Source organism: Platichthys flesus, chromosome 9 (genome assembly GCF_949316205.1).
Source record: "Platichthys flesus chromosome 9, fPlaFle2.1, whole genome shotgun sequence".
Taxonomy (NCBI): Eukaryota; Metazoa; Chordata; class Actinopteri; order Pleuronectiformes; family Pleuronectidae; genus Platichthys; species Platichthys flesus.
The window spans coordinates 14,566,476-14,579,672 of record NC_084953.1 but is presented as its reverse complement, the minus strand read 5'-3'; the positions used below and the strand labels follow the sequence as shown (position 1 = coordinate 14,579,672).

At 40.4% G+C, this 13,197-nt stretch overlaps 1 protein-coding gene across 2 annotated transcripts in view; it reads right to left on the bottom strand.

Moving 5' to 3' along the window:
- LOC133960365 (guanine nucleotide-binding protein subunit alpha-11) overlaps positions 1-12,870 on the bottom strand; it is a 31,653-nt gene extending 18,783 nt beyond the window's left edge. For both annotated transcript variants that reach the window (XM_062394895.1, XM_062394894.1), the window contains exon 1: positions 11,630-12,870. In XM_062394895.1, coding sequence (XP_062250879.1) covers positions 11,630-11,765 — 136 coding nt within the window. In that variant the 5' untranslated portion in view covers positions 11,766-12,870. The remainder of the gene's footprint in view (positions 1-11,629) is intronic.
- Between the last annotated feature and the right edge of the window lie 327 nt (positions 12,871-13,197).

Below are 13,197 nucleotides of genomic sequence, written 5' to 3'. Positions count from 1 at the left end.
TGAGACATGACTGATCCATCAAACTGAACCAAAGCATCTTGATCACTGGCTGGCTACATGGACCAAAAAAGGCAAATTACACGTTAAATACATTTTTCCCAAAAATGGTTACTGTCTTGATAAGTAGTTCATACCGCATTGATGTTTGACCACGTCAAATTCGGTTGAACCCCGGTAGCCGAGAAGGCCAGAGTCTAGGGCTTGGCAATAAAACGACAGTGATTTTTCACCTCAAAGTAGGGCTGGGCAATTTGAAAAAAAATAAATCTTCACGCTAATGTTTTCACATCAGTCGATAGATGTATATCGCGATATAAATCAAATAACCAGAAAATAACTTACAATGTTCTCCTTATGTAAACATTTTTGTACAGTCATCCTGCGCAGGGCCATTCTCATTGGTTATCCATGTTGTGGTCAAAACTTGATTGGGTTGAGTTCTATCGACGTTATATCAACATGTCTTAAATTTCTATCGAGGAAAAGTTATAAAGCTTTAATTATCGATATCGTTTTATTGCCCAGCCCTACGTATAAAGATAGTCTATATGGCCATTATTGTTCACATACTTCTTAAGAGGGCAACTAGAGAGAATGGGTGGGAGTGATGAGGACCTGAGTCTCTTCTTTGCTTTATGTGGATGTTGAAACTGTGTCTATATGGAGCATGTGGACTGACAGGCGGTGAGGGGGGGGGGGGGTCAGCATGTGGGGTCAGCATGTATATATCTATTCGAGTTATAATAGAAAATTCTATGCATACTTTCCTTATAAAGGACTTTTAGACAATTTAATTATTTGCCTATTTTGGTTCCCATTAAATCAAAAATGCTTGTTCTACTGGAACAGCAATGTTTCCCACATGACAGAGGTTTTGCAGTTCACAATCCCTCAACTAATTGCAATCCCAGCTTCATCCTCAATTCCTTCTTCCTCGTTCTTCTAGTTGAGAAGTTGCCAAATTGACATTTGACTGTCTAAACTTAAAAAGACAATTTAAGCTCTTTGTCTTTTAGGTGTCCGGACTGGCTTGATTATCATATGCACACGTGTACATGCACACATACACACTAATAAAAAAAGTGCTAAAACTTCCAGAAAGAATCATTTATATGACTGTGTCTGTGGAGTGGGGCATCTCCGTAGGCATATGAGCCTGAGCACATTGCTGTCCTTGTAATGCTTTTGGTAGCTCAAGTTTTTTATTGAGGGTTTTGATGTCTTCTGTGAACGGGGGACTATTTGGTCCAGATGGTCTCCACCCAAAAAAACTTGAGCTTGGACACTATCCACTAATTCAACCTATGGAGTAGGGGTGGGAATCTCTAGGCACTTCATGATTTGATTCCGATTCAGGGGGCTACGATTCGATTATAAAACAATTATCGATGGATCAAATAATTTTATTTCCATACATGTTTTTTTTTTTATCACCGTGTGACTACTAGAGGTGTGCATATTTACTAGCCTCATGATTTGTTCTTTAAAAAGTATTTTAAACTGTTACTGTTATTGCAAGTGTGCTGTAATGTAAAAAATTCAATTTTTCAATTCAAAGATCAGAGTACAACAGTTAGTTTATAACAGTGGTCATTGCTCTCCACATTGATTTGACATTCAGTCAGATCTGGTTAAAAATGAGATCAAATAACAAGAATTCACTATCAGCAGGATATAAAAATATTTAAAATGAACAGCCCTAATCCTTATTTTGAATTCGCTTTACTCTATTTTACCAATATTTTAAAGTCAGTTTAATATAATGCATATTTTTAAAAAGACAAGAACTAAATGTAGCTCCACTCCCTGGCTCACTGCTGAGCTTTCTAACTTGTGTTATTCGAGAAAAAAATTATGAATGTTTTTATCAGATGTAATGAAATTCCCTTTGGACATTCCTGATGTATCGCATTCACAACCATGTGAGGCCACTGTAACCTTGACCTTTGACCTCTAGGCACCAATATCTAATCAGTTAATCTTTGAATCCAAGTCAATGGTTGTACCAAATATGAAGAAATACCAACAGGGTGTTCTTGTGATATCACCTTCAAGAAAAACTTTACTTTGCCAACATACTTTGGGAGGCCACCGTGACCTTTGGTTACAAAAATCTAACGATAAATCCTTGAGGCTTAGTCAGTATTTGTGCTTGATGTGAAATGATTCCTTCACACTGTTCCAGAGAAATCACATTCATCATTGTTGTATTAACATGTATTGATTACCCCAAAAACAACAAAAAAAAAAACTGTTAAACATAGAGATCTCATTCACAAGGTAAAAAACAGGCTTTGTGAGGCCACATGACCTAGGCCCTTTTATCTTTGAACATCAAAATCGAATCAGTACATCCTTGAGTCCGCGTGAATGTTTGTACCGCATTTAAAGAACTTCCATGGAGGCATTCCTGAGATATGGTGTTCATGAGAATGGGATGGACAGACATTCGTATATACGGAACCAACAAACTGAAAAACGTAGTGCCTCTGGCCACTGGCTGTCGCAGTAGCGGAGACATAAACATGGTCTCTGACAAGACACACCAAAGACACTTGTGCTGCTCTTGCCTGAAAAGCCAAATCTGTCTATTATCCACACTCTTTCATCAATTCCTCTTAAAACCCCAGTAAGTTCTGGAAAATCTTCAAAACTACTTCTAAGAATTCATCTGTTGTAAAAAAAAAAAAAAAGTAAGGCAATTAATGAATAGTTGAAAACACTTATCAAAGCATTCCATTCTAACTGCATTTTAGTCCAGCTTCTACACCAGAACATTAGAGCCACTGGAGGTAAAAAAAAGAAGTAAATACAATTACAGAGATAAGGGAAGGGAGTAATATTCTGAGAAAAATAAAACTCCAAGATTGAAGTTGTAAATATATGTAACAAAACTCATGTTTGTTCCCTGTGATTATAGTGGTAGATTTTAGCAAAAAACATACTCTCAGAGATGAAAACTAAAGTAGAGATTTGCAGGGGGAAAACGCTCTAAAACCTAAGTCACAGATTTATGAGATACTGAAAATGCAATAAAAATTGAGATTAACCAAAACTTGTTTATTCCTTGCTTTTTCACTTTGTTCTGTCTTCCCATGTAGGTCTCTCTGTGGGTGTGTGGAGTGGGCGTGGCAATACTTGTTCCAGCTGCCTGCTGCCAATCTGTCCAAAGACTTGCCATTGACCAACTCATCAGGCCTGCAGTATATATATATACTTTGGCTCTTTACCCACGGTGTGCGGCAGTCAGTGTGGTACCACATACTCTGCCACTTAAAAATTGTGTTGCTCTAATGTTCCCAATGCATTTTTTTCTGTGTAACTTTTATTTCCTTGTGCTTCAGGATCAGACAATATTTCCTGTTTGACCTATCCTGCTACACTCCAGACAGTGCGCCTCTCACTCAGCCTCACTCGCCCCATCAGTCTGCTCCCAAGCTCATTCTCCTGGCTGCTGGCCAGCCTTCCAACTCTGCTCAGAGCTCAGCCTTCATTCCCTATCCAGCACAGTCCTACAAAATGTCAAACACTGTGGCCCTCCTTATACTCACTTGTCAAAAGCTTCTGACACAGTTGGCCACACTCTGATCGGCTTCCTTTGACGATGCCAGCTGCATGTGGTTTCGGAATGATCTTTTCCATTTTTTGTTTTTGAAGTTCCAATGTGTCAAGACTAGTAATGGACCAATCTTATAAACAATTTCACCTCTTGGTGCAGCTGTACATTGTACCTTCACCTTTATGCAGATCACATGGGCTTTAGTGCTGGGTAGATTATACTCATGCTGACATTCAAAATCCACAGCCATCATAAAAAAAGAAGAAACGTCATACCTTCCAAGGACTAAATCAATGTTGAATTCGAATGAAGGAAAACAAATTGTCTTGTTAGTAATACCATAATACAATGTCCATGCATTTGGGTTGATGAAGAATATACTTTTTAAATCCATATTGATTCCTGGCATGTTAGTATACCCATTCAGAAGCAATGCTGGTCCTGTGCCAAACCTTTTTCAGTCACTTAACAAATTGAAACTATCCTTACAGGCAAACGGTTAGAAATAAATAGAGACAATATTAAATGTAAAGTTTTTAGTGGGACATACATGTCTGTAATAGCGAGCTAGGCAGGCAGTGACATGAGAATGACTGGGCAGTCTTTCACAGGGATGACTGCCACATAACTGCCGAAACTGGGTGTGTCAACATCAGTCTGCTCAACCAACAGAGCTGCCAGACAAACAGTGGAGAACTACAAACACCTACATGACCTCCTCTTGTACCACACTGTGAAACTCAATTTTTATCTAACAGGTACAGGAGATGAGGATTTCATATCCATACCTCTAAAAAAGAAATGTTTGGGTTGGCAGAGAGCATAGGTATACTTAGGCCACCTATGAAAATGGGACTAACACATATTTCTTATGTCAGAGAAAGGATGAATATTACTGTGCACTTGTCTTTTATGACATAACAGAAAATGTTAAATAACTTGATTTGGATGGAATCAGAAAGTGAAACGCTGAATTACTTTCACTGTTGTTTACTGTTGGTTGCCAGAGGACTGAGAAATGTCAGTAAATTGCCTGCTAGCTGATCGTGACCGAATCTGAAGGAATTCATTCCTTGATGGCAGCTAGGCACTCTGTTAATACGGTCAAGCTGCACACATTGTCTGGCCTTAAAGACAGGTAGATTTAGGTGACATTGCCAAAGCAATGATCATTTTTTAAATAGGGCTATAATTCTGTGTGATTGATCATGATTTGGCTTTTCCAGTAAAGGCTTCTGGCTTCTTAACATAATCAGGGACACATCCAGAAGAAAAAGAGCAATTCATATTTTTGAGAGGGCTAGGGCGAATAGCACCGATCACTTCTTTTAACAGTGAGGGGTGTAGAATACCAACAGGGCTGGAAGAAAAAAAAAACAGTATCGATAAACCAGAAAGAAAAACTTGGTGAAAATTACTAAAGAGAAAAGGACAGGCAGGACAATCAGCAATATTTGGAATAACCGTGGTAGTTTGCACAATATTAGTTCTGATGTCAATGATTTTTTGCTGAAAAATAGAAAGACTTTCAGTACGTATTTGAAAGGGATACTAGGGCAGAACGAGCAGGGTTTATGAGTCCATAATGCCAGAAAAGGAATCTGGCATTATGGAGATTAGTTTTAAGAAATAATTTGATCTTGCTTTTTTACTTATTTTATTGTAAGAAGTCAAAATGGCTTTCACATACAGGTAGTGAAAATGAATTTGGTCTTTTTTCCCGCTGACCCATGGAGAGGTGTGAACAGGTAACTACAATCTTGATTTGATAGGAACCATCAAGCCAATTTGACAGATTATTTAAGCAACTGAGTAAATCATAATGATGGGAGGACTAATATGGGTTATGGTAAAGAAAATGTTTAGCTTTGTTTATAAAACTGGTCAATAAGACAGGAGAGAAGTTCTTCCCAAATATTATCACAAAACACTGAGGTTTTTTTAAATTCATTGTTGCAGAAGAACATGATTATACAAGAACATGAATATTAATATGAACTCAGCAGGTATTTATAAAGATCAGCTCTAAGTGTGAGTGATTAGAAAAGATCAAAGGAGTAGAATCTATTGTTGACCAGCTGATTCACCTCAATGCAGCCAAAAGCTTTAATCAGAGTTTATGGTTTCTTAGATGCAGCAGACATGTCGGAATGGATGTCAAATCAATGTGGAGAACACTGACCGCTGTTAAAGACTGACAGTTGTAGTCAGTTTTTTCAAAATGAAAACTTTATTTTGAAAATTACAGCATAGCATTCTTGTAGTAACAGTAACAGTCTACATATGTTCTTGAAGCACAAATCATGAATCTAGGTAAGACGCACACCTCTAGTAGTCACGCACTGATAACAACAAATCAGGTACACAAATCAAATTATTTGATGCATCCATAATCGTAGCCCTCAGAATAGGTGAGCTGCTAAAAGCAACACATGTATGGAATTTTACCTAAGACATTACTTATTAATTATCAAAGATTTTATTTTATTTAATCAACTTGTCTATTAACCAACAAACAATTTCAGCAATACACTGGATGAAAACAACAATCACCTGATGCCCAACACAATAAATGTTAGACCTGCAGTGGCTGTCAATGCTTCCTGTTTACAGGAATAAAGTACCACACAAGAAGGAAAAAAATCTTCCTGCTGCTACTCAGGACTGTAAGGAAAATGAAAAGGTTTGATCAGATCAGATAGATTTTGCTGCAAAGTGGAACAGAACAGAAATTATTTCAATATAAACCATATCAACTTCAGTCAGCACAGAAACACCAGAGGGCCAGTTAGACTGTACGCGTCTAGCAATTTGAGATTTCTGGGAAATAAGCTCACATGGGTGATGATTAGCATTATCAACCTTAGCTGAGGCAGTAAGTGCTGATAGACATACAGCTGTGGTAGTGAGGATACAGGAAGGCAACTCTGCCAATTCTGCCTTCAGTGTTGCCATTGTTCTAGTGAGAATAACTGGGATACAACCGGGCAATCCTGGCCTGGGATGCTGCTCTACGTACAAACACTCTCACAAAGCTCTTATGGGCCATATTAAATCTGTGTGTGGGTTGTTCATCTGTATTGTCTGAAATATTTGTTATTTCCAGACATGCCTGCCGTTACCTTGGCAGCAGCTAACAGGGATCCGAATAAATATGGCGAACACAGGGCTTATCTGTTTGGCTTACTGTGAAGACTTACTAAGAGAAAACCACAATAGGCGTAGGTAGGGCTCCATACATGAGACATCCTTGGGTGTTGCCAAAAAGCAAACACTCATTAACCCACATACTACCGACCTGTTTGAGCGCTGTGCACATTGACAGATGAAGTGTGTGCTCAGTGTGTGTGTGTGTGTGTGAATACTGTATCCTGCCTCCCATTTCAATTGTAAGTTTAGGTAAATATCCTGTGCATAATGTGCTAGCTCAGTCAGGTTAACAGAGTGTGCTCCTGGGGTGGTGGATTTGAATCTGGCTGCTAGGGGCTCTCTTTCTCTGCTGTTCTTCACCATGGGCTTTCACATGACAAACAGTGCAATGCTCAGAGAGGCAGCGAGAACACATGAGGAAAACTGAAGGCAGGTCAAGTTGGGTGTGAAAAGGTGAATCACAAAACTTAATCGTAGCTTTCAATCTTTCTTGGGTGGTCCTCTGTACAAGGCACGGTGTTGCTGTCGAGTTGTGCATCATAGCTGTACTGAATACTTTTACATAAAAATTGACCTTATGACTTACTTGTATCTAAAAAGGTATTTTAGTACTTATACCCACAGTTAAACCTACAGTTCATCTCTCGACTTCGCAGTACTCAGGTCCTCAGATCTACAAAGCTTTCGATTCCCACTTCCCTACAGAGCTTTGTAGCATCCTTCTTCTCACTGTTAAGCTGCCTGACCCAATAGATGTTTTGGTGCACTGTCATGGCACTCATGGTGTCAAACCCCATTCTACACTGGCAGCTGAAAAGTAAAGAGCAGACTGGCAAAGTTATTGAACAATCTAGTCAAGCATTTAGCCTGAGCCCAAATTTTCCTATCTGGTTTGAGAAGAACCAAAACAGTTTTAGGAGTTTCATTCACCAAGCTACCTTGAAATGAGTGATACTCTGTTGTTGCTAGTCCTTTAACCAAACAACTTTTTGCCCAGATATTCCCCTTATCCACTCTTGAAGGTTCATCATATGTTATAGGATGTTTGCAGGTGTTCAATTATGTTTTTTAAAATCTCCAGTAGAAATATGATCATTTTGTCTGAGGTGTAAGTAAATGTTGCTAAAAAGACATGGGTTTTGCCTCTGACATGATGCTCTTTTGGTTAAATATCTTTTGACATGAGGAAAAAGTTAGTCTTTATTTAAGGGAGACGACACACCTCTCCACAATCACAAGAAACTGAATCTGTCTATTTTGCAAACACATTTTTTAAAAGCTCAGACTGAGTGTCTCATAATTCTTTACTCTCAAAGATTAATCGATTTATTTGTCAGACTGGTCCTCAAAAAATGGACATGCTGACCAGTTTTGAACTATGGCAGGAAGAGGTAGGACCTTTTCTTAAAAACTTTATGAAATGCATTAATTAAGATAATTTTGGAATCATAATGGGTATTTGTATTATTCTATACAAAGAACCAGAAATGATTCGAGCAATGTGTTTACAGGATGAGTTAAATGTCTGACTTCCTTGATCCGAGTTTTGTAACGTGAAGATGCTTTCACTTATTAAGAGAAAATATGCAGCATTAGTGCCGCGTTGCATTAGTACAGGTTTGACAGGTTTTTACATCCATATGAACGACTTACCCTTCAGTCAACAGAGGATCCACATAGAAAAGTCTCACTGTCTCGAGTCACTGTTTGCACACACAATGCGGATCACAAATTTATTTTTCCTCCAGCACCATCCTTTTTGCACATAACAAGGTACTTTCAAAGTATGGCATATCTTTACAAGTCATTAAAACAAAATACCAGTTCAATTCGTCAAAATTCCCTACATACATAAGTGTTCGTCTGATCATTTCAGTTATTGAGAAAACAATTTATAAAAAAAAACTAAGGTCTGCAATATTAACAAAGTTGCACCAGACAGCCATTCCCACATTCTAAACAAACACTTATATTTACTTAAGAAAGCTCACAAACTAGTGCTGTTACTGCAGCTCCCTGGGCTCCAGCTGTACACATTTAATTACTTGTGGCTTTAATTAGCTACAGAGCAGGAGGCAGAGCACTCCTCTGACCCAGGCTCTTCCTGAGCCGGCATTTCTACCTTGCATTAGCTAACCACACCACTGAGGAAATCCAGCCTGTTGTTGATAACAGCTGGAATAATTGCCTCTGCTTAAAACATCTGACAAAACCACCAGTCCTCCTTAGAGGTAGCAGAGAAGAATTACACCAGTGCATCATATTAAACTACAGTAACACCACTGTATTTAAATAAAACGTTTTGAACTTAATTAGGAATTGCAAGTTTAAGTTAGATCAACTCCAAGCTTTAATATTTCCATCTTAAAACAGATATATTTGGTTACAGATAGTGTTTCAGCTCAACAAGCAACTACTAAAAACAATCAAAACATTGTATTTATCCAAATTGGTAAGACAATATACTTCCATAAGTTAACATAAGAAGTCACAAGCCACTGCAGATAAAAGACAAATACATGTTCAGCCAAAAGCATCATAAAAAGCTTCACTATGTGTGAGGGTCTGTTACAGCATTAAACAGACTATAATAGTTTCCAAATGAAATGAGACAACCAGAGTGCCATAAATCTAGATAGTGTTATGATGCTTTTGTGACAGCAGACTCCTGCCACTTACTGAAACAAAAAAAAAAGCCAATTAAACATTTTACCCAAATAATTGGGTTGCGAGGAGGGTAAAGGGACGTCTCCCAAATGTCTCTTACACTGAGTCACAGTACCTGCATCTAATCTGTGAACAGGAAAAGCAGGACAATCAAATTATCTTCTCCCGCCTACAACATTTTTTATTCTAATAAATTCTTGGCAATGTGTTGGCGAACTGAACCGACAGATGCTGCTGGTCAGTATGCCAACTATGAACCCCGGCGCAAGGCCAAAAGACGTGTATCCTTTAATACGAAAAGTGGAGAAGCAGTTTAACACAACATGTTCAAAGTGCGAAAGTTATGCCTTTATTCTGGATCACCTCTCAATAACAGCCCGAGCAGGAGGGATGAAGTGATGGGAGGTGTTTACGTCTGTCGTCCAAACTACTCCAGAGTTTTCTATCACCTTAAGCAAGGAAGGTTGAATTCGTCTCTTGACCCATTGGAAAACACCAGGTCTGAGTTTAACTCTTGACAGGCAGAAATGGAGACTTTGGAAACAATGACGCAGTCGGCCATATTCGCTTCGTGATTGGGTCTCATCGGGAGCAAGCCCACTAACCGTGGTGAAGACAACGCGCTGCCAACACATACTTTCAGTAACAGTTCCACTTCATTCTCACTCTGAGAGACAAAATCCCTTTCGTCATTACCTTTTCTCACTTATAGTATAGTACTACGCAACCAAATGCAGAGTAGACTATCTGCTTCCTATTAACACCAGCACGCAGATGCCCAGTGTACAAGAGGTCACGTGACTTGCGTATTCAGCTCTGTTTGTGTGGATGGAGATTACTTCAATATGGAGACAACATCAGTATGGAAATTGTTTTTAAAAGAGTATTTTAAAATAAAAACGTCTAGCCTATGTCAGCTTGGATAACAATCAACTGAGCTGCCAAAGTGCCAACTACTGTTTATGGTGCACTAGAGTGAAACCAAAGTATTTTACATTTTAAATGCTCAGTGGCCCTGCTACTTTTCTTTAAACATGAAAATGAGTCTGCGGATGGCACAGCCTATTCTCTGGAGAGCAGTCATTTCCCAGAGCAGGCCACCTCAGTAGAGGCCAGACACCAAGAGAGCAATGTCTCCCATGTACCAGACTTAATTAAAACCAACTCCTGTTCATCATTTAAGACTGGTTTTAAAGGCAGATAAAACTATGGTTGTGTGGAAGAAGACTAAAGGAAAATAAAACTGCTGACAGCTGGTTGTTACAGCTTTTCTTAACCAAAGTCCCTCGTTGAGATGGAATTTTTATTCAATGCATCAACTTCTAGGATCTTAAAAATAAGTCTTCATGTACAGGAGAAGAATACCCATTTGTCTCTAGACAAAAGAACATTCTATTTGTGTATTAAGAGTTTTGGCAAAGGCACAACATTATTCAAATCAAGTCTAGATAACTATCATTAAACTAGTCGGAGAGGCTCTAGTGAAGTCAAATCCTCAACCATTAAACAAAACCTTGCTTGTAAATGAGTCTTTAGGTAATAAAGCCAGCCTCCTGCCATTGTGGTCTCATCTGATACGAGTGATCGTCCAACTTATTAAGAAGCTTGTAAATGAGACAGTGTCAAAGGCCTTTTACATGAAACAAACAAGCAAAGCAATAGGACACCCAGAACTGAGACTCTAGCTGCGATCTAATTATTAGCTGAAGAGCCTTCCCAACTTCCCTCAAATAAATGCACATGTAATATCGTAAGAAGTTTGCTTGAATTCCTGGCTTGATGTAACCGCTCTGCCGCTATTCGCTTGCTCTGGACTGGAAACAACCTCTGAACCACATCTTGTATTTGCGTATCACATCACAGACAAATTGTGCGGTGAACAGGGAAATAGATGTTGTACGATTGTGGGTGCAGTGTTTTGCATGAGGAGCCTGTACAATACAAATCAAAAGCAATGTGGTTTCATTGAAATATCCTCTTGGCTTTCTGCACAGAACTCTTGTGTTTTCCCATTTTATGCACATGTATGTGTTTGGTATTTAGTTTAAGTACAGTACAAGTAAAAGAAGCATCAACAGACATATAGGCTTTCTGCATAGGACTTTGTGTTTCCCATTGTATGCACATGTATGTATATATATCGTGTGTGTGTGAGAGAGAGGTAGAGGTGAAGTGTCACACTGCAGCCATGCCTGTGTGAGTGAGTGTGTGAAACTATTACAAAAACGTAGGCACCATGCAGGCTTTACTTACCCAGCAGCAGAAGCTTCAGCTCCCTTCTCGCGTCTCTCTTGTCTCGCCGGAGTTGCTTCTCGATCTCGGCGTTGATTCGTTTGGACTCCTTCGCCTCTTCACTCAGGCAACAAGCCATCATGGAGTCTAAAGTCATCACCACATGAGCTGAAAAAGCCCGTCTGACAGGGGGGGCGCCGGGCTACACCTCACACAAAGTAGCGGTCAAATGAGGAAAAAAAAAAAAAAAACACACTCGGAGGAGCAACAGTCCGTTTTCAAATTTTATAAGACACTGAAGAGCGGCGCTTGGGAGACTCGCTGCAGAATCTGGCCTTTCCTCGTTGAAGGTAAAACCGCTGTCAGGTGTCAAATATTTGACAGCTTAGTGAAAGTCCTGTGTAAATCCTCAGGCTACGGGGACTGACAACCGATCACAGACAGTGTGCAATGCAGCATGTCCACAGACGTCTCAGAAGACCGGTACAAATACCCACATCATTCCACGCACTTTCCACAAAAGCTATTATTAGTCAGTAAGCTAAACGCTGCTAATGTTACCGCCAAGCTAGCGTGTCAAGTTGATGGGTTTTTAGCGTAACAACACTTTTGAAATGTATATATACATATATATATGTGTATATAGATATTTTCTGCGTAAGAAAATGATTTGGGTTTTTAATTTGAATAAACTACCGACTTCGGTCCCAAACACAGTGGGACACAACTGGCTGCCACTGCCACATTTGTACAATCCCTCCTCCGCTGGTCGCCCGGCCGAGCACAACCCTAGCCGCCCCGAAACCAACGCCGTACGCCCGCGCAGTGACAATGAGCGCCCGTCAAACTGTCCATCCACCGAGCCCACGGACAGACGACTGACAGTCAACCCCCACGACCCGCCGAGAGGAAAGCACCGCGCACAGGGGCTGGTATCCTCCAGCAGTCTCAGGCTCCGGTGGCCAGGGTAGCTAAATGGACAGGCTAATTGTTAGCGGGCTAGGTTAGCTCAGCTAGCCATCCTTGGATTTGCAGCACTCTGGCTGAAGCGGAGAAGCACAGGGCTCGGCCTGACGGAGCAGCTCCGGCGCATTTATCGAGACGTCTCCCAAACGGGCCCCCAGGACCGGACCCTGTGAAACACGGAAAGGGCGTCTTACTGGCGGTCAAATGGAGCCATGTAGTCCGTGCATTTTACGGCTCCTGGTGTTTTTTCCTGGTGGTGGCGATCGCTCCTCGTCACCCACTCCTTCTTCAGCCCCGGTGTGGCGCTGCTGCTGACGTCGCTCGGGATGTGATTGATTGACGCGGGCAGAGCCAGTGAGAGTGGCGCTTGTGGGCGTGGGGGGCGGGACTTTCCCCCCAGCATGGTTAACCTCCCAAGTTTGCTTGAGAGGAAGTCTTCCTTCTGGAGGCGTGTCGGCGATCAGCGGCTGACATATGACTGGACGGGCAACGCCCATCTCCTGTCAAACACCCGATCTCCACAGTGGAGGTGCGAGTGGAGCGAGTAAAAACATTTAATGATAACCATTCATTCATTGATCCCATATAAAAGTTTATTTTACTAATTTGACAATGTGTTTTTC